A 22,492-nucleotide genomic window follows, 5' to 3' on the forward strand; every position below is an offset into this window, starting at 1 on the left:
TAATGTAAATGGAATCATAACAATATCTGATCTTGTGTGACTGGCTTCTTTCACTTGGAATACCGTATTCAAGTTTCATCCATGTTTTAGCATTCATCAATACTTCATTTCTTTTTATTGCTGAGTAATATTCCATTGTATAGTTTACTACATTTTATATACCCATTCATTATGGACATGATAGACATTTGAACTGTTTCCACTTTTTGGTTATTATGAATAATGCTATTGTAAACTTTTGTGTACAGGTTTTTTGTGTGGACCTATATTTTCACTTCTCTCTCATTTCATATCTAGGAGTAGAATGGCTGGATCATATGGTAACTCTTTGTTTAACCATTTGAAGAACTGCTAGACTCTTTTCTAAAGTAGCCGAACCACTTACATTCCCACCAGCAGTGTATGAACTTCCAGTTTCTCTACATATTACTTGTTATTGTCTCTCTTTTTGCTTATAGCAATCCTCATGGGCATGAAGTAGTATTCATTGTGTTTTTGATTTTCATTTCTCCAACTGCCTAATGGTGTTGAGCATCTTTTCATGTGCTCTTTGGTCATCTGTATATCTTCTTTGGATATGTGCCCATTCAGATCTTTTACCCATATCTTAATTAGGCTATTTGTCTTTTTATTATTGAGTTATAATAGGTCTTTAAATATTATAGATATGTCTCGTATCAGACATATGATTTGCAAATAATTTCTCCCATTCTGTGGGTTCTCTTTTCATTTTCTTGATGGTGTCCTTTGAAGCACAAATGTTTTTAATTTTGATGGTGTCCAGTTTATCTATTTTTGTTGTTGTTGGCGGTGGTGGTGCTCTTGGAATCGTATCTAAGAAATCGTTGCTTGATCCAAAGTCATGAAGATTTACACCTATGTTTTCTTCTAAGAATTTTATTGTTTTAGGTCTTACATTTAAGTCTTTGATCTGTTTTAAGTTACTTTTTGCTTGTGAGGTAAAGGTCCAACTTCATTCTTTCACATATGGATATCAAGTTGCCCCAGCACCATTTGTTGAAAAGATTACTTTCCCCATTGAATGGTCTTGGCACCCTGGTCAAAATTCAGTTGACCATAAATAGCAGGGTTTATTTCTAGACTCTCTCAATTCTATCCCATTGATTTATATGTCATCTTTATGCCAGTACCACAATGTCTAAATGCTGTACCTTTGTATTAAGTTTTAAAATGGGGCAGTGAGAGTCTTCCAACTTTGTTCTTCTTTTTAAATATTGTTTTGGGTATTCTGGGTCCCTTGAATTTCCACATGAATTTTAGGATCAGCTTGTTAATTTATGCAAAGAAGTCAGCTGGGCTTTTGATACGGAATGCATTGAACCTGTAGATCAATTTGGGGAATACTACCATCTTAAAAATATTAATGTCTTCCAATTCATGAATGTAGACTACCTTTACATTTATTTAGGTCTTTTTAAATTTCTTTCAACAATGTTTTTTAGTTTTCAGAGTATAAGTTTTACACTTCTTTCATCAAATATATGCCTAAGTATTTTATTCCTTTTGATGCTATTATAAATGGATTTTTTTAAGCCAGCATATTGTGATAATTTTCTTTTTTTTTTTAACATCTTTATTGGAGAATGGAATTATTTTTAAATGTCATGTTTGGATCTCTTGTACTGTTTCTGTGACTTTTCTGAAGATATAAAATCATTTAAAAATTAAAAAAACTTAAAAATAAGCATGACCATATCAAACATTTGCAACTGAAACACATACATCGCTAATGGGAATGTAAATATAACCAACCACCTTGGAAAAAAATTGGCATTATTTAGTAAGGTTGAAAGTGTACATAACCTATGCCCCAACAATTCTTCTCTCAGAGAAACTCTTGTACATGTGTACCAGCACTGTTTGAAATAGTAAAAAACTAGAAACACCCTAAATGTCCATCAACAGGAGAGATGATTTTTTTTAAATGTGTGTTATATTCATTGAATAGCATACTAAAAAGCAGTAAAATTAGTGAATTACAGCTATATACAACAACAGGATTAATCACAGGAATGTAATATTGAGTATAAAAAGTAAATTACAGACAAATGCACTTACAAAAAGGTTTAAAGTATACAAAATTAAACAATATATTGTTTAGGAGTTATGCACTATGGCAAAACTGTAAATAAAACAAGGGAATAATAAACACAAAATTCAGCATAATAGTTACCCTTGAAAGAAGACGAATGTTAGCATCAGGGAGGGGAACAAGAGTCTTCAGTAAGTTATTTTGATAGGTACACGGGTGTTCACTATATTGTGATTTTTAATACCTCATAAAATTTATAAATTTGATCTATTCAATATTTAAAATTTCTTAAATTTTCTTTCTACTTTGAATACTATAGAAAAGTTGAAAGACTAGTGCAATAAATACTTGTATACCCTTCAATTAGTTTCACCAATTGTTAATATTTTGGTACATTTGCTTTTTCTCTTTATTACTTTTTATTCATTGTTGTTATTATCACTGAATAATTTAGAATATATAATATTCACCCTTATATACCTCAATATGTATTTCTTAAGAGCAAAGGCATTCTCTTACATAACTAAAATACCATTATTACATCCAAAGAATTGAACTAACATTGATATAATATTCTCTAGTACACAGCATACATTTGGTTTTTTTAAACTAATTTTTATTGGAGTGTAGTTGATTTACAGTGTTAGTTTCTGCTGTACAGCAAAGTGAATCAGTTATACATATGTCCACTCTTTATTAGATTCTATTCCCATATAGGTCATTAAATAGTACTGAGTAGCGTTCCCTGTGCTATGCAGTAGGTTGTTATTAGTTACCTATTTTACATATAGTAGTAGATATGATTTTCACGAATTGTCCCAGAGCTGTGTTTTTTACTTTTTATTTTTAGGTCTAAGATCCAATCAAGAATTAAGATTGTACTTGCTTGCAGTGTCTCTTTATTCTGTATAATTAAAACAGCTCCCCTGTCTTTTTTCTTTTTTGGTCTTTTCATCGATATTTTAAAAATGCAGGCTAGTTGTTTTGTAGAATGTCACACAATCTGGATTTTTCTGATAGTGTCCTTGTGATTAGATTCAGGTTAAACATTTTTGGCAATTATACTTCATAGGTGACATCATGTACTTCCCCTTGTTCATAATGTCAATCTGTCCCATAATGGGAGATGGCGAAGTTTGATTGCATGGACATGGTACTGTCTACTGCCAGGTCTCTCCATTGTAAAGATGCCTTTTCCTCTTTGTAATTTTTAATATGTGGGATGACACTTTGAGACTGTGTGAATATTTGTTCCTGAATACATTTTAACCAATGGTTTCAGTACCCATTGATGATACTTGCCAGAATCAATAATTATATTGTAGGGTTTCCCTGGTGGCGCAGTGGTTGAGAGTCTGCCTGCTGATGCAGGGGACACAGGTTCGTGCCCCGGTCCGGGAAGATCCCACATGCCGCAGAGCGGCTGGGCCCGTGAGCCATGGCCGCTGAGCCTGCGCATACGGAGCCTGTGTTCCGCAACGGGAGAGGCCACAACAGTGAGAGGCCCGCGTACCGCAAAAAATAAAAGAAAGAACACATGTCTTGGTTCACTGAGCTTAATGCTCCACTACATCATCCTACTTACTATATTGGTAGTGCAAAACAGGGATTTCTTAATTCTGTTATTTTCTTATGTTGATTAGCTGGTACTCTTTTATAAAGGAGAGCTTGCGTCCCACCCCTCACTCCTGCCCCTTTTATTTTTTTAGCATTACTGTGGACTCATGGGCTTTACAAAAATCCAGTAGGTTACAATCCACTGCCATCATTCCTTTAGATGCCCCAAATTACCAAGTTTGGACAGCAAAGTCTCCTTCAAGCAGGCTGCTGTGTCCTTTCGACATGCCTCCATCGATCTTTGAGTACTTTCGCACTTTCTGGAAACCAAGATTCCAGACTGTTCCTACCTCAGAGCTGGTATAATGGGGAATGGTATTTATAACCTAAGATCTAGATGCTAAATGTGCACACACACACACTTGATACTAAAATATCTTTTTTTTTTTTTTTGCGGTACGCGGGTCTCTCACTGTTGTGGCCTCTCCCGTTGCGGAGTACAGGCTCCGGACGCGCAGGCTCAGCGGCCATGGCTCACGGGCCCAGCCGCTCTGCGGCATGTGGGATCTTCCTGGACCGGGGCTCGAACCCCTGTCCTCTGCATCGGCAGGCGGACTCTCAACCACTGCACCACCAGGGAAGCCCTAAAATATCATTTTATTTTTAAAGATTATTATGATGTGGACCATTTTTAAAGTCTTGAATTCACCAAAACACTGCTTCCATTCCAAGTTTTGGTTTCCTGGCCGCAAGGCATGTGGGAGCTTAGCTCCTCGACCAGGGATCAAACCCACACCCCCTGCAGTGGAAAGCTATGTCTTAACCACTGGACCGCCAAGGAAGTCCCAAAATATCACTGCTTTTAAAACCTTTCAGTGGACGGAGCTAAGAGACATTTAGTATTTTTCAAGTTGTAAGTTTATACTTCTATCTCCAATTTAAATCTAAAATGAATATTTCTCCTTTCTTTCATGTAAGAACACTGTTTTTCAACATTAAAATATTTACCCATTTTCTCTATACTGTGATATACACAAAATAGCTTAAGATTATCAGTACCACTTCCAACCACATACTGATTAAAATTCAAGATTCATTTGCAATTCTTTTTACCCTTAGGATATGATATATCACACTGAGAATGTTCAATAAGAAAACCGTGTTTAAAACAATCCTTGAATTAATTCTTTTTGGTGTGTGGTTATGTTATCAATTTGATATGCAGTTAGGTTCATTTATTTTTGTTTGCATTTAATATTTTTTCCCCATCATCTTAATTTAATTTAATTTTTTAACTATGTAACTCATTTCTAAGGATCAAAAGTCAAAACTATATTAAAAGTTATACTCATTCCATCCCTATCTCTTCCACCCCATATAGGATAACTTTTTCATTAGTTTCTGGTTTTACCCTCATGTTTTGTTTTGTTTTCCAAAAATATACTTAGAGGTGTGACATCTGAAAATGGTCAGAAGTGCCGAGAAATGGCTGGTCTGAGAAAGGTCACTTTCTATATTCTTGATAATTTATTTATCACAGTTCTATAGGATTAAATAAAAGTTTATGTTCTAATAAATCATAAGCAAATCTCACATTTTTCCAACTCCACAATAAAAAATGGACATCAGCAGAGTCCAACTGGGATACTGATGGTAGCACCAAGAGATTCAGGGCCATGTCTACCTAAATAATAAATCTTACTTTTTAACATGAATGGGAACTTAGGAGGCATCAGTAACTCTTCTTCTTTTAGGACATTTTGCAACTTATTGAGTCCTAGAACAGAGCCAGTGGTGGTTGGGAATCACCTAAAGTGTTTGGTGATTGGTTGGTGTTCCCTAAAGGTGATTGATCTGAACGTTGGGAGCTGCCTTAGGTGGTGCTGCAGTCATGGACATCTTCCATGGAAATAACCAACTCCAAAGAAGAGGAACCTTCTTGGATGGACAAGGACTCCAAGCAACTAGACTGTAGCCACTTGTGCCCCCTTTGGCTTTACTGAAGGCTACGGGGCCAGATGTGTTTAAGCATTAGCCTGAATTCCCCTTTATGGGATTAGAGAAAAACAATATCATGTCCTCCAAGGCCATTCCTCACAAAACTTTAAAGGGGAAACAGCAATTTTTCAACCATCTAAGGGTCTTGAAGGGGAATAAAACCAAGAACACAGGCACCAAGTCCACAATATCTTGTGAGCACTAGTGTCAAAGCCATAGAGGTGAAAAGTCTGAATGAGTGGCCAGAACCCATCACTAGAAGGAGCTAATCAGCCTGAGTATCAGGTTAAACTGATAATAATCAGGGAAATCTAAAATGTCCAGGTATCAGTAAAAATGACCCAGTGCTCATCTCAATGCCCCATGGTACTGCTTATTTATTTGGAGAGAACAATGTGGTCTGGCTTGAATGTTATTATCTCTTGATTTTTTTTTTTTTGCAGTACGCGGGCCTCTCACTGTTGTGGCCTCTCCCGTTGCGGAGCACAGGCTCCGGATGCGCAGGCCCAGCGGCCATGGCTCACGGGCCCAGCCGCTCCACGGCATGTGGGATCTTCCCGGACCGGGGCATGAACCCGTGTCCCCTGCATTGGAAGGCGGACTCTCAACCACTGCGCCACCAGGGAAGCCCTCTCTTGATGTTTTTTAATAAAGAATTTTATTTCTAAATTTTTCATTTCTAAGTTTTATTTCTTGTTCTTCCTGTCAAGAAGACATCCTAAAGAAAAATAAAACTATTCTTAGTTTTAGCTGTTCATCTTCCCTTGGGATCGAATTAATTTCTCTGAAGTTTTGGTATGCAAAAATATTCTAATGCTTAAAAGGAAATGAAAATCATATTTAATTTTTGGCTGATTTTATGGGTTTGTTATAACTGCTTTTACTGATATGTCTTCAGATCCCTATTACAAAAAAAGTAGAATATAAATAATAAATTGCTATTGTTTTTTAAAAAAGGAAATGAAAATCCAGAAAATATTAAATCATTAGAGCATGCTGAAGTTTTAAGTATTATAACAATGGACATTCCTTCACCCTGGCTGTCTCTTTTCAGCAAATAACCTGGGAGGAGGACAGGAGGAGGGTGGCGGGCAGGGAGGCCAAGCAAGGACTCGCTGCTGGTGGGTGGGAGACACGGATCGCGGGGAGCAAGGTCTACTGAGAACAGACCCAGTACCCGAGGAAGGAGAAGATGTTGCTGCCACTATCGGTGCCACTGAAACCCTATCAGAGGAGGAGCGAGAAGAGCTAAGAAGAGAACTTGCTAAGGTAGAAGAAGAAATCCAGACTCTGTCTCAAGTGTTAGCAGAAAAAGGAAAGCACCTAACAGAGATCAAGTAGAAACTTGGGATCAATTCACTACAGACACTAAAACAGAACATTGCCAAAGGGTGGCAAGATGTGACAGCCACGTCTGCGTACAAGAAGACCTCTGAAACCTTATCTCAGCCTGGACAAAAGGCTTCAGCTGCTTTTTCATCTGTTGGATCAGTCATCACCAAAAAGCTGGAAGATGTAAAAAACTCCCCAACTTTCAAATAATTTGAGGAAAGGGTTGAAAACTTAAAGTCTCAAGTAGGGGGAACCAAGCCTGCTGGTGGTGATTTTGGAGAATTCTTGAATTCGACTGCAAACGCTAGTTCCACCACCACGGAGCCTCTTCCAGAAGAGACACAGGAGAGCCTGTGAGATTCCACCTTTGTTCTGCTACTCACTGCCAGATGCTGCAAGTGAGATCCAAGCACATCTTGTCAACATTCATTGCCATGAATCTCCACCAGATGTGCTTTTGTTGAACTTTACATATTCCTTTGACCAAATAGTTTGTGGGTTGAACAACGTAAAAATATCTTAACCTCTATTCCTGGGAGACGCCCTTTCATGTGCATTTAAGGCCCTTTATTTAGGAAATATCATTATAAAAACACATATAGTACCTGGAGATCCTCACTAGAATGACCTAAGAAGCTGTGGGTTATCATAATTGCTTTCCTACTTTACAAAATTGCTCTGGATCTGGGATACCAGTTTGATCTTTGTCTTCTATACAATTTTCTTTTTTCCTCTTTGAATCTCTGTATATTTGATTCCTAAGATTGCTCTTTAAAATTTTCTGTATCCTGGTTATTAAAAGTTTTGGCAAAATGTTCTTTACCTCCAAGGGAAGAACTACCAGCTACAAAAAATATTTCGAAAAGATATTGTTTTGGTATAAGTTATCTTATATCTTGGGTGTTTGAAGACACCAGACTAAATATTCAATTGGTTATAGTTTTGTAAGTGACAATATGTACAAGTAATTCAAAATCCTAGGCGACTTGAGAGTGGAGCCCTCACATCCTTGTTTATCACCATCTGTGACAGTAACCATTTTAGTGTCATGGTTATTATGCGTCATGGTTATTATGCCACTTATAGCTACTTATTTTTCACCAGATTAAAATTTTAGTTTTGGAGTAAATTGTAAGTTAACGTTCTGAATCAAGCATATTGTATTATCAATACGTTGAAATATGAACACTCTCCTCATATGTTCATTTCAAAAGCCTGAAAGTTTTTAGATCTAGGTAGCTGAAAAGTGCTAAAATCAACCACATTAGGGGAAACATTGTCGTCTTCATTTAATTCATTTAGCAGCATTTACAGTAAGTAGCACACCAAGTTATATGACTAATATAACTTGAAAAAATTTTATATTAAGGGGTTGGTGATAACTCCTGAGGATTTAATGCATTAATAAAAATCAACTCATCATTTTCTACTTACTTGTTTTCAGTGTGTTAGAAATTACAAAATGATACTGTAGATACTGTCCCCTGCTTTAAAAACTGAGTGTCAGGGCTGAATGAACCAAAGCCTCTGGAAGTATCTACATGGAGGCCAAGGTACTCTATTAATGCTAATGGCTACTCACTATCTTTTCCGTATGCTGTGTATGGTTATGGCCTACAATGTTGTATTTGTTATTTATCAAGTTGTGATTGTTTTATTATTGTTTAAGCCAAATGTTAATTGCCAAGCTTGCAGTGACCTAAAGCATTTTTTAAAAGCATGACTAGATTTACTTTGGGATAAATGATTTTATCCAAATCTGAAAAGCTACAAGTGTTGATTGTTATAAAATATTGATAACATGCTGCCATTCTTGATTGCTGGAGCTTTTGTTAGCACTTCAGATGCAACTGAAACTATGCTCTATTACATGTGAAAAGCTTAATAAATTCTGTATATCAGTAAAAGAAAAATAAATATATAACCTGGGAATTGAAACGGCTGGTTAAAATTCCGGGTAATTGCTTTCGGTGCCCATTGCTCTGGTGGTCCCACTGTTTTCTGGTGGCCTGGCTGGCTCCCTTCTGTCCTCCCAGTGGGAGAGAATTCTCTAATTTGGGTTCGGTGAGACTTCGCTGTGTGGGTGTATATGACTATGCTGTTTGTTTGGGTCAAGGAGGAAAGCAGCACTAGATCTGCACAAGAAGAGCATTCTGAACACACAGATACGACTTCAGAGCCCTGTGTGACTGACAGATACACCTGTTACATACCCATCTTAAGGGCTTTACTCTTGGCCAAAGTAGGTTTGCGAAACATGGTTTTAATGGCTGAATTTGTTTTTGCTACAGGACTGCCACATCTTAAATATTAATTACTTCTATGTCTTCCTCTTATTTATTTATTTATTTCAGCTGTGCCACACGGCTTGTGGGATCTTAGTTCCCCAAACAGGGATTGAACCCAGGCCACGGCAGTGAAGGCACCAAGTCCTAACCACTGGACCGCCAGGGAACTCCCTATGTTTTCCTCTTAAAATAGATTTTAACTTAAAATTCAACAGAACGTTACAAAACTTCAGTTCAACACATTTGTTAAGTGTCTCCTGTGCCATAGAGAAGACAGACCTATACCCTGAATATTTGCTTTCTAGCTGAAGAGAAAGATCATCAATAAACACACAGCCACTACGCAGTCTTGAGTGTCGGGCTGGAGCACCACAGGGTACAGAGTAGCACTGGAGCATGACTTGTAGAAGGAAGGCTGGGAAAGGATGTGTCTTGGAAGCCAAAGGCACTGCAGTGCTTAAAGGAAGGAATGGAGGGCACCTGTGCTGTCAGGAGTCCAGGTAAGGACAGAAAAAGTCATTGGTGACATTGGTGAGAGTCCTAGAAGCGTGGCAGTGGGGAGTGGAGGCCAGTTTGCAGGGTGTTGAGTGACTGGGAGTTGAGGAAATGAAGATGACAACAGACAACTCCCTCAGTAAGTTTGTCACTTAAGTCGAGGAGGATAAACTGGAGGGTTAGGTAGGATTAACAGAGGCTTGCTTGTTTTGTCTCTGAGGGAGTGGGGCAGGATAAAACTGATGGAATGAGCTCCAGGAGGGAAGGAAATGGAAGGTGACAATGAGAGAGGAGATCATCAGAGTGTGAGGTTCATGAGAGTAAGACAGCACGGCCTCCAGAGCCAGGTGGGAGAAGCAGGCTTACACAGAGCAGGGCAGCTCTTCACTGATCAGGAAGGAAGGGGGAATGATGGGTGTATATGCAGGTAGGTTTCCAGATTTGGAAGGAAGTTTTTATCTGAAGTTTTCTTCCTCTGGGGGTGGGGGAGGGGAGAAATAAGCGGCATGGTCCTTTGCTAAGAGAAGGATGAGGTCAGAACTGTGAGTGAAAAGGAGTCTGCAAGAGCCAGTCACCGTGGAGAGCGGGAGAGAGAGCCAACTAAAGAACCAGAAGGAATTTATGAGGCATCAATCGGAAACGTTGATTTTTTTTTCCCCACACAGTGTATGTTGCAAAGAAGTCCGTGGTCTGGTGTTGGGGTTGTTAGAATTTACAATTCCAGGATCCAGGAGCGTCTGGGATATGACTAGGGGGCAGGCGCCTGATGAGCAGTAGAGGGAAAGGTGTTTGCGGATGAGAGCTTAATGCAGAGAAGCTAGGATTCGGTGGGGTCGTCCACTTGGAGGGGAGGTGGTGGCTGTGAGGCAGGTGCCAACGCTGTCTATAAACTAGGGGTGGGCACTGGGCAGCTACGACGTGGTTGGAAACTGACTTCACGGATGCTAACGTTAGGTACTTGTTCAGTTCTATTTGTACAGAGGAATCTCTGGTGTTTCCCTACTCCACCTCAGGGCAGCGTGCTTTCCTAGTATTTTCTTCCCTGGGATCCCACTCCCTGCTGCCTTTCTCACTTCCTTTTTTCCGCTTACATTTTCTGCTGACTAACAAGGAGACATAAGGTTGATGAGACCAAGAAAATACATTTCAGAAAGTGAAATTGCCTTCCTTTATCTCTTCTCCTCCCCTCCTAATCTCTCCCACTGCCTTAAAACCTATCTACGTATCAGCAGACAAAACTGTCTCTCTGGTTCTTTTATGATCAGGCATGTATTGAGGTGTCAAATTTACGTCATTCCCCTGAGCATGATAAAACTTCCTTGACTGGATACTCGTAGATCTGCTCCCATCTGCTGGGGGCTCCCACGGATACCATTTTAAAAGCAGGGAGGAGGAAAATATGGTGTCACTAATCCTTCCTGTTTTCATCCTACTCATGTGGAGTTGAAAGTGGCTTGCATTTTGATCGCATTTTGATAACCTAGTATTCTAATTTATAGAATTTGGAGCTTCTTGAATTAGAAGAACTATGCTACAACATCAGTCCGTAAAAAAAAATGACACTAAAACAAAAGAATTTCCTATGGTCTAAAAATTCCTTATGTTGCTTTTCCATTGGTCACTGCAGCATTTACAAGTCCATCTGGGGCAAACTTAAAAAGGCTTAACTCATTTCATTTCTTTTTTTTTTACCTTCCAATTCTTTCTGTACTGTTTTCTTTTGTCTTCTTTTCCTCCCTGCCTCCCTTCCTTACTTAGAAAGTAAGTTAAGGTACCAAATGCTTCGCCTTAGTGCTGAGTCTGCAACAACGTGATGGTTTCTATTTTCACCTTTCTCTTTCAGCCACACAAGGGCTGCCAAGGATGTGGCCTTTCTGCATGTCCTGGCTGCTTCTCCCTGCCTGGTGCTTTTCCTGGCAGGCTGGCTGCTGAAATGCTTCCTTTAGGGAAAGGCAAATGGAACCAGAGAGCAAAGCACTTGGACGCTGGTGTTCCCTCTGCCCATCCCTCCCCTTCCTCCCTCCAGCCCCAGCTCTCCCTTCGAACCCGAACCCGTAGTTGAGCCCCTACTGGTGCCAGGCCCAGGAGAGGCAGAAATGAGGCACCAGGCACACAGAGATGAGAGAACAGTCCTTGTCCCCAAAGCACTGCCCTCTGGACCTTAGGCAAATGTAGCTCTCCCTGATTCACGTGGCAAAATATGAGGAAACTGAGTCAGATGACTTCTTGAGAATCCTCTGTGTTTTCATAGCAATGACTTTCAAGAGTTGTTTTAGTGGAGAATCTCTGCTCTGGACAATCTCTTTACACCTTAAAATGCTTCTGGTCCTTCGGGTTCTATCAACTGTGATGTGTTCCAAAAATACAAAGGTATTCAAATAAAAAAAGCAAATAAATTTTGGTGTTGTTATGATATGGAATATCATATACATTCATTACGAGTGATGCTTACAAAAGCTTAATGATGTGGAAAAATGTCCCTACTATAATATCAGACATAGGCAGAGAAGAGAGCCTGGAACACTAGGTATTAAGTCATTTTAACAGTGATTATCCTTGAGTGGTGGGATTATAAGTGTTTAAAATTTCCTACTTTCTTTTATTTTTCAAAATAAAACAACAACTCTGGTTTTTTGTATAATAAAAATGAATACAGTTATTTAAAAATATATAGAAGTGATTGTTTCTGCAGCAAAAATTTTCAGTATGTATGCCAAGGCCAGATGTGAATAATTTTAAAAATATGCTTTGCCTTGAATTTTCTGAATCTCTGTAACACTGATTTTCTTGGATTCTAAGCTTATGTAACTAGTCAAATACCAGTCCTTTCTGAGGAATGATAATCTCAAAATACTCACTTTGGAAAAATCTGAGGGCGTTGAGAAGGGAAAAGGAAGGACCAATAGAGTTTCTCTATCTGTCAAAAATGCAGGGTTTTATTTAGGGTCTTGCATTGATTAAGAAAGGCGAAAATACAGGTCATCAAGAGGTTATTTGAGGAAAAGCCTCTGGGGAGAGTACAACCACTTGACCATGGATGATTTCACCCCTTGAAACAGGTGCTAAGATGACCTGGCTGGAGTATGACTGGGATATCAGATCACAAACTCAGGAAGGCCACAAATGCCCTTTGGTACAAGTAAAAAACCTACAAGAGAAGATGCTCCCTCCACAGTAATAAAGTGGAAAATCCACAAGAAGTAGCAAAAATCTGGTTAATGCCTGGTGTGACGAAAACCCCTCCACTTCCCTCAATGGAGGGGGGCGGAAAGAAAATGACGAATGGGCAGTAGCTGAGGATGTCTAGAACCCACTCCAGTTTCTGGGAGAGCTGTGAGAGAAGGCATTTGACCGTCTCTGGCTAATTCACCTATAAGTCAATATTTCTAACAGGCCATTTTGTAACTTGTCATTCAAAATTTTAGAGGCTAAAACACAGGTTGCACTGTTAACCAGGCGCTTGGGTCTCGACGAGGCATGGAAAGACTTTACATGTCTCAGTCACAGCCACTAAGAGGTGTTAAAGAGGGAAAAGCCTTTTGTTAGTCAGCTCATCTGGCCCATGGAACTTAGAACGAAAGATTTTTTGTACAGCTGTGCTAATCAAAGAGTGGTCCTCTGACCAGCTGCCCAGGTAGCCCCTGGGAGCTTGTTTGAAATGCAGAATCTGGAGCCCACCCAGACCTACTGAAGGGGAATCTGCAATTTAACAAGATCCCTAGTGATCTGCATGCACCCTAAAGTTTAAGGAGCACTGAATGACAGGTGTGGAACATAAAAACTGTATTTTAAGCTCTTCTGAAGTTTTCTGCTTCCTGTTTTCAAATATATTGAAAATAAATTTTTTTACTGTGGCAAAAAGATTTATCCTCCAGTTAAAATCTGTGTGTGTGTGTGTGTGTGTGTGTGTGTGTGTGTGTGTGTGTGTGTGTCTTCCCCCAGCTAAGGTACTCAGAAGCAACTTGACATTTATAGTTTCTTTTTCAAACGTAGTTTACAAAGGCAGGCATTTTCAGCAGTCTCAATTTTCTAAATTCCTTATTGCTTCTTGTAATTCTAAGCAACTTTTATGTTTGAGAGGGATGTTATTTACCACAGACTTCTAAAATATTTGCTCCCTACCTTTTCACGTTTTCTGGAAAAAATTTTTTTTCCTCTCTACTTATTCTCTTAAGGAAATAAGGAGAAATTCTAACTTTCAATTTTTTTTAATGAGGTTTCTCATTGCTGACACAGGGCATGGCGTTCTGGTTTCTAGGCTGAAAAATCTGCTAGTAGTGTGCAAAAGGTACAAGAATCCTCCCATGAGAATGACTCCCTGAGCAGAAGGACTTCAGGTGGCACAGACCCCGTCATCCCAGGCAGGGCTATCTTTGCCTTGAGGACATTTCTCTTCATAAATGAGTGGCCAGTTTCTAATCCACTGATGACATCACAGACTTAATAGAATCAGGCCCCTAAAAATGTTTGGATTAAGCCAAAGAAAGAGACAGAGGGAATCTAAGGCTGGATCTAGGCAGGGCCCTCTTTGAAAGCTCCATCCTACCTGATTGTCGAATCCGTTGAAGAGTTTGCTGGACCAGAACCTCTGATCTTGGGACAATGATGATGAAGTCCACTTTGCTGAAGTGGCCGAGGTCCAGGCTCTGGCTGCCGCTGTCTGCTATGGCACACACCTGGGACAAGAGTTTTCTGGCAACCGTAAGCTGCGGTTGATAAATCTGGAAGGGTTCATTATCTAGATCTAAAATTTAAGAAAGTCATAAGAACAAGATTAATTCACTTCTGTGATGGCCTCTATGAATCCATATAGGGGCAAATAATACACATAGGGTAGAGTGATGCTCTATCACCAAGAATCCTCACTTTCTATCCTCACTCTCTATTGACTTTCAGTAGATTTGCCCACTTTCCCTGACAACTTGGCTGAAAGGATGTGCTCAAGAGTGAATGTAGTAGTTTTACAAATGTATTATTTTAATATAAATTGTCTCACAAGGCATGAACTCAGCACCCCTCCCCTGCCCAGAAATGGGGGGACAGACTGCACTCTTGCAGCTGGAGCCAGGACTCATCTCTGGAAAGGGGAAGAGTTTCCTGGTTTCTTTAGGACTATCAGCACAGGTCAGGTGCCTGAGCCCAGATCCAGTTCAGAGCTACTGCCATAATCATAATCATGCTGAGTTCCTTTGAGCTTTTCTGGATGGCACTGCAGTAAACATTTCCTCTCCAGCAAGTCAGTTGTAACATGGCTTGAAATTCTCCTCCCCATGACACTAACTTCACCTTTCTTCCCACTTGACTCCACTTTGCCAGTGCTTGTGACCTAGCAGGTCTGGGTAACTGTGGTCAACTCCCATGCTGATGCCTGTACTATCTGAAGAGACCTGACCCATGACATGGCCAGCTGGCTGCTCAATAGGTGACGTATTAGAAAAACATTGCCCAGATACTCTAACCAAGCCAGTAGCTTTTTATTACAAGTTATAATCAAGAGATCAATCTCTCTTACACATGCGTGCATGCACACGCACACATAACGAGAGACAGGCTTAGTCAGCTAAACACCTGAGCAGAAACATTTAATGCTTCTTGAAAGGGCTGGTTTTTATCAGGAACACATGTGGAAGTCTGACTGGAACACGCAAGGGCCCAATTAACCTGTGCTAATGAATGTTTTCTAAAATCAAGCTGCAATACTTCCCAGGCCAAGACGGTAGTCATGGGACCCCAGCCACCATGGAACCCTGACAGCAAGTGGAGATTTATACAGGTGGGTCTCCCTACTGGCTGAGAGAACCTACTAGAAAAGCCCCAAACTGCAACCTTTAATAATAGCCCAAATAGTTTTTGACCCACAAAGATTACCAACCAAAATAAAAACCTGTCTTTGGATAGTCAGGCTGTTGTTTCTTTCATTTTGCGGGTTAGATGAACGGGGACTAACACAGGGGATGGCATAACTCTGTAGAATTGAACTTAACAAATTTTGACGTTGGAGGAAACCTAAAAATATCTTTAAGCAATGTTTCTTTTCTTTTTCTTTTTTTTTTAACCACCAAGATCTCTTATTTATTATTATTTTAAGCTTTTTTTTTTTTTCTTTTTTTGGCCACATAGCATGCGGGATCTTAATTCCCTGACCAGGGATTGAACCCAGGGCACCAGGGAATTCCCGAGCAATGTTTCTTAAACACGGAATCAAGGATATGTACGTGGGCATGTGAGAATTTCAAAATTTTGACTTTGTTCACATAACACATTTTAGATCATCTGATGGTCACTTTATTGTCATGCAATGTCCAGAAGTCAAAAACTTTTGCCTTTGAATTCATTTTTACGCCTGAGCCGATGCCAAGCCATGCTACTTTTCCTGCTGTCATCCTAATGCATAAAGGATGCATTCCCATCAAGTGGAAGCCAAAAGGCTGTCAGCATCTCTGCTTCGTATCCATCTTTCTCCTGTTCTCTGTTCTGTCCTTTCTTATATGGTCCCTATCAAACAGGGAACTGGGGAAGGATTTGAACCTAAAGGAATCTAATCTAGCGATTGAACTCCTCACCCCTGGTCCCATCGTCCCCCTTGGCATTCTGCAAGCTCGTTGTAGGTCAGATGATATGTCAGTGTTTCTGCTCCAGCTGCCAGGAAGGCCTCGCTAATCCTGAGATTATGTGTGTTTTACACATTGGAGAGTAGATGCAGGGAGCAGAGAGCCAGGAGCCCTGCACAGACTGTAGTCTAGATTCTTTCAAGTAGTTCTTTGAAGCCCTACATGAGCACCCACAGTGGTAAGCACAGCTGGTGGAGTTAAGGAAAGTACACCAAGGATCCCCGCTCCCCCAAGAAAACAAAAACAAAGAGAGGCACTGCTTAAAATAAAGTCTTTGGCTTTGATTTTAATTCTAGGAGAAATTTACTAAGAACAAAGTCATGGGGCCCAGGCCACAGGGTAAGGCATTTTTAACTTGAGCCAGATTTATCATGTAGATAATGAGGAAAGGCCTGTCATAGTCTGTGACTTGAAGACAAGACCTCAAAACCCTCAGAACGACTTAGCTTCTATGTCTGTCCTGAGGACTAGTTTCCTCCTTTTGGCCTGTGGTGACATTACCCAGGTTCTGCGTGGGGATCATAGCAGCAGCCTCCTGAGGTGACACACATTCATTAAGGTCTCCATTGAAAGGGGTCACCACACTATCTCCTCTTCTCTGTTGCATTTTTTCTAGCAGCTTGTCTAGGTCATCACCTATGACAAAATAAAGTGGAGATAAGAAAGTCACAAGGAATGACATGTTTGTATGTCTCCAAGTTGGGCAGCTACGCTGGGCTCCCATCTATATCTGTTGGTCATCCCACTTTCCACGTCGGAATTTACACTCAGCCACCCCTGTAGCAGGATCTCGGTAGCTAGAGCTACCCTTGTTTGTATCGTGCTTACAGGTTCCATGCTCCCACATACTAAATCTCTCTCAGCCCCTATAATACTCAGAGCAGGCAGGACGGGGTCATTATATCTCCATTTGACATATTAGAAAACTGAGATCTGGGGAGGCAGAGCGTTGCCCAAGGTCACACAACAAAGCAGTGGCTGAGCTGAGGCCTCACATCCTTGTGCCTGGACCCCTTTGCTGTGTCAGTAACAAAATGCTTAGAAGAAACCATTCCAAATGAGGGAAGATCAGCGGGCAAGCTTAACCTCCACACTCAGCTCACACTAAGATTTAAATTCAGAAAATCACGCAGCCAGGGGCCGGCAGTGTTGCTGAATCTGACTGCCACTCACCTAATGATGTGGTTTTGAAATGCGATGCCAGGAAACTGACCTTTCCTGTGATGAGCTCATAACTAATTTCTTTCAAAAACTCACTTGTGGTGAGCATGCTCTCTGCCAGAGCTCTGGACTGATGCTGACCTGCAGAACAGAGGGGGAGACAACATGCCAGTGAACAAATGTTCACCGGGAAGTGATTTAGAACAGCAAGAACTGGAAACACAACTGAAGTGTGTAGCTAGAGGGACTTGGCTAAGAAAAGTATGGCATATCAAAAGATGGGCGATTATACAGCATTTGAAATGACAGTTTCAAAATTTCATTTGAAAAGTTTATAATACAAAGTTAGGTATCAAGGGAAAAAAATAACATACCTTATGTTTGTAATGGTGAGAACATACCATGCATCTATTTAAAAGACTCGGGAGGAATGTGAAAAACCTTTAAAAAGTTGTGTCTGCATGGCTATTATGAATATCAGTCTTAAAAATATAAACTTATGTTGTTTTTTTACTAATGAAAATTAGAAAATGAATGTGTTACACTTTCTGATGAAGCTTTTTGAAAGAAATATGTATCACAGAGAGATGGGCAGGTGGGTTTGGTCAAAGCAAGAGGGCTTGGCCCCTTTGCTAGGAAGCGGTGAGAGCCATTCACTGAGAGGAGAAAAGCAAAATTTGGTCCAAATGGCAACTCAGCAAAATTTGGTCCAAATGGCAACTCAGGATGGTGCCTGATAGAAAATCAGCACCCGAAACAAAAATCAATTTTGTAACATACCAACTTTCTGAACGTTTTCTTTAGGGTCAATGTTATAACATTAAATATCCTCTTAGTGAAGAGGTGAATATATGAGCTAAGTTCCTGGCAAATATGATTAACTGGCTTAAACCACCTGTGGCAATGGCTTTATCACATGCTGGAGTGGTAACATTTCCAAAACATTTCAAGGACAGAAGTTACATGAGACAAGGGTATCTGTTACTAGGGTGTGCTTTGAAATAATGCTCCCACAACCAGTTGACAGGGACAACAGCCAAACTAAGGGCTATAAAAATCTGATCTGAGGAGCAAAGGAAAAGTTAAAATTAGGAGGAAGAACCCAAGTTGGAGCACTTGACCAGAGATTAATTACATGGATGCCTGAAACACCCCATTTAGTATTATACAAATGGACAGATGATGAATGAATGAAAAAATTACTCACCTAATACTACCACACAAAACTCATTTCCTCTGATTTTCGATGCACAAATTGTCACAACATAATCTGGTAGTTTTTGATAGTGTCTCATTTCACTGAGAGTCCTCAATGTCTCTGAAATGCCCTCCGCCAAGGAGTTCTGGGTCACAATCACATGAACCAAGTCTTGAGATACGCTGGCAATTAACCTAGCCAGCCAGGGGAGTTGTCCTGGTGACACAGGCGTGCACTGACCACCCATCTGCAGGGCTCTCTCTCTCAGAGTAAATTCCTGCATAGCTTTCAGCATAATTTGCTCAAATTCTTCCCTGAGAGGTATCTGATCAGGACCTAAATTGAAGAGAATTACAGCTAGAATTTTTTTTTTAATCACAGCTAGAAAAGACACACACACACACACACACACACACACACAAACACACACATCAGAGTGCAGTCTATTGCAGCTGGCAAACAAGCTCTTTTTCCTCTAGTGGCCTCAAGTATACTGCCTCTACTAACCATTTTCCATTGCTAAATTACCTTCTCTCTTTTTTGTTTGCCTTGATACACGTTTATTTTTAAAATGCAGACTTCTATTCTTGATATCTTTAAAAAAAGATGTGCTCAGAGACAGTATCAATTCCATTGTATGCCTTGGGAGATGGTCACTGAAGGTGGTATTTTTGTTGACATATTAAACTTGGCGTTACAGAAATAGTTAATGACTAATGAAGCAAGAAGCTAACCTACTGGTATATAATCAGCTTCAGGCTTCACTCATTTCTCATTTTATTCATAGGTGCCTTAGAAAAACATTTTAATGTATTGCCTCTATACCTAATTTTGAGAATACTGTCCACAAGGAAAACTAAGTTTAATTATTTTTCACTCCCAATGTATATTTAGGCAGTTCCACGCTTTCCCCAGATAGAGAATGCTCTCATCACCTAGTTATTCCCCAGGGTTCTGGGTTAAGAATGGCATGTGGCCCTCTTCCCTGGCCGAGGTTATGGTTAAGCTTACATGGGTGATCTGTGGTCCCTGGAATTAGAGGTATTTTGTTTCTCTTTAGAAACTCAACCAGTCTTTTTTTTTTTTTTTTTTTTTTTGGCGGAGCCGCGCAGCTTGTGGGATCTTACCTTCCCTACCAGGGATCGAATCCACACCCCCTGCATTGGAGGCACAGAGACTTACTCACTGGGCCGCCAGGGAAGTCCCTCAACCAGTCTTTGAGACAAAATAAGCAAGTCAGTGTCTGGCATCCAAGTGACACAAATGAATTCCTACACTTAGTTTAAATTGAAACCGGCAAGACTGTTCACTCCTGCTACTCAAAGGCATTTCTTTTGCTGTGTGGACCTGAGATTTGAAACTCATCCTCCTGAAACAGATATAGACCCCCTCAGTGTCTGTGATCTGAGATCAAGCAATAGCTTCAGAATCCAAAGCCAAAATCCCCTTGCAAAGAATACAGGGATGAGGGACTGGACTTCTGTATGAGAACGAGGCACCTGAGTGAGTCAGAAACCTTTCCTTCCTCTAACAGGGGTTTAAGTGGCCTCCCTGGACCCTGCCCATATTCTCAGGGAAAGTAAAAAAAAAAATGCAAGTTTAGTAATGGATAGGATAAGGAAAATTAAATAAAATATCATATATTTTAAAAATAAACAATTTTAATTGGAAAAAAACCAGTTTTTTCCAGGATTGGTTGGAGCCAGAGGGAAGCAGGAAAGAGGGCAAGAAAATGGCAATACATGGAAAGAGGGCAAGAAAATGGCAATGCTTACATTGTGTTTATGTTTCTGTGCCTTCCCCAATCCCTTACTAGAGGATGCCTTATTATCACCTGGGAGCCACCAAAGCTTCTGATCTTCATTTAACTTTATCAAATTAGCACCACGGTTCGTGGCCACTGAGTACACACTTAGTAGTGAGCTCAAAGCGCAAGATCTGTACTGACTGCATGGAGAAGAAGGGAAGATGGTCATGTACTTAAAGCTTTCTTCCATCAGAACAAATGACAGCTCAAAAGCATGTGGCTGTGACTTCTCCAGTTCCCTCCGGCCTCTCATAGACAATCTGAGGAGGCTGGTTAATAGGTGTGTGCATAAGGCCCCCTCCAAACCACCATGGAGTAACATTTTCTGTTAGGCAGCATAATTAATTCCAAATACGAAGGCATTCTGGGAAAATAAAATATCAAACATGTTCATAGCGTTCTCGGTTGCCTTAAAACTCACTTTTACAGAGTTTTGACTGAATTACTGTTAGGAATTGAGAAATGGAGGAAAATGTATCAAAGTTTAAATGAGGTAAGAAACTTTTTAGAGTAAATTGCCCTGCTTCCAATCACCTCCCGTCATTTCTGCATCCTTAGCCTTTACAGCTAAATTGCAGGAGCCTTTTCTCCACTTTTCACAAGCTTGATAATATATAGTAATTTTTTTTCTTCAGATGCTTATCTCCAGTAACTCAGTGTAGCCCAGGCATCAGGTCCGAAGGCTTTTCAGATACAGCCACCATAATAGGAAAAGACAAGGTTCCAATAGACTCAGAGTCCTCCAAGAATCTCTGGATTTGCTGATTTCATTATCTACTTCAAAAGATTTTCAGATTGTGAAATAACAGAGACTTTTTTTTAAAAGTGATTGTAGTGGAAAGGTCTGTTCTTTCTGAAAAATCTTGCTTTTCTTCTTCTCTGTTACCTTCAGATAACTGAGCCATCCAAGTGTTACACCTGTCCTTTTAGAAGTTTGGATTTATTTTTTCAAATGTCAATTTATAATCTTTAGCATATGTGAAACTATTCTTGCTGCCTTCTTCAAAACTTCTGAAGGCAAAAAAAAAAAAAAAAAAAAATTAAGGACTCCAGAAGAGTTAAAGAGAGAGATGTTTCAATGTACAAAATTTAGATTAAGAAAAAGAAATATCTATTTATGTTGGACATTGAGAAACATAATTAATTGGTTGCAAGTAAAACCCTGGAGAGAACTGATCCTGCAGGGCAGAGAAGAGTTTTGTCTAATTGAATGGAGATTGTTCTATTTTTTAAGAAAAGAGCTTTTACTAATTTAAGGAAAGAGGTTTTGTTTTGACCATTTAGTTCCTTTAATTAACTTGGACTTTGACTATTTAAATTGGTATTGAGATTTTAAAAAATGCTATACTGATAGGCTTGGTTAACTAAAATAGCATTGCTTTATGTGGCCTTGTATAACTGATTCTGGATACATCTAGAAGCTAGTTTTTCATCTTGGAACACGGTTGAAAGTCAGTATGTATCAATTAAAATGATGACATCAAATGTCAGACCCGGGAGATTTTTATAATTTTACTACCTACTAATAAAAATGATTAGCAAGTCCTAGATTTATCATGAAAGTGGCTCATGAGATACCTGAAGCCTTGCAAGTTTCAAAAGCCTGTGTCAAAGCAGATCCCATGTCAAAGTAGATTCCATGTCAAAGCAGGCCTTTGGGCTCTCAGGGTACTAAGAGTTGCAGCCATGATTGCTAGCTGATGCTCCAAAGACTGAAGTTGAAGCTTGTGTGTGTGTGTGTGTGTGTGTGTGTTTAACATTGTTTGGCCCATGTTTTTTATTATTTAACACCAAAGTATTTAAAATCATTAAAAAAAAAGTCACAAGAGTGCAGATAAAATTTTTAATGTGTAATTTTACATCTTGACCATTTTCCTAAGTAAATCAGTGGTTTGAAGTCCTGGAGTAGGTATATAATTAGGCTGCATATTAGATGGCCTACTGCAGTTTGCAAAATAAAGGACATTGCAATGCAAATGCTGCGGAGCCACT

The 22,492-nt window shown here is 39.8% G+C and overlaps 1 protein-coding gene and 1 pseudogene across 5 annotated transcripts in view; one reads left to right on the forward strand and one right to left on the reverse strand.

Annotated features, from left to right (window-relative positions):
* GREB1L (GREB1 like retinoic acid receptor coactivator) overlaps positions 1-22,492 on the reverse strand; it is a 262,317-nt gene that overhangs the window by 44,473 nt on the left and 195,352 nt on the right. For all 5 annotated transcript variants that reach the window (XM_030842585.2, XM_030842584.2, XM_060310347.1 and 2 more), the window contains 4 exons: positions 18,703-19,029; positions 17,508-17,636; positions 16,836-16,970; positions 14,270-14,467 (listed from right to left, as the gene is read on the reverse strand). In XM_030842585.2, the coding sequence (XP_030698445.1) occupies positions 14,270-14,467; positions 16,836-16,970; positions 17,508-17,636; positions 18,703-19,029 (789 nt within the window). The remainder of the gene's footprint in view (positions 1-14,269; positions 14,468-16,835; positions 16,971-17,507; positions 17,637-18,702; positions 19,030-22,492) is intronic.
* LOC115845023 (tumor protein D52 pseudogene) lies at positions 3,180-7,778 on the forward strand (annotated as a pseudogene).

Source organism: Globicephala melas, chromosome 13 (genome assembly GCF_963455315.2).
Source record: "Globicephala melas chromosome 13, mGloMel1.2, whole genome shotgun sequence".
Classification (NCBI taxonomy): Eukaryota; Metazoa; Chordata; class Mammalia; order Artiodactyla; family Delphinidae; genus Globicephala; species Globicephala melas.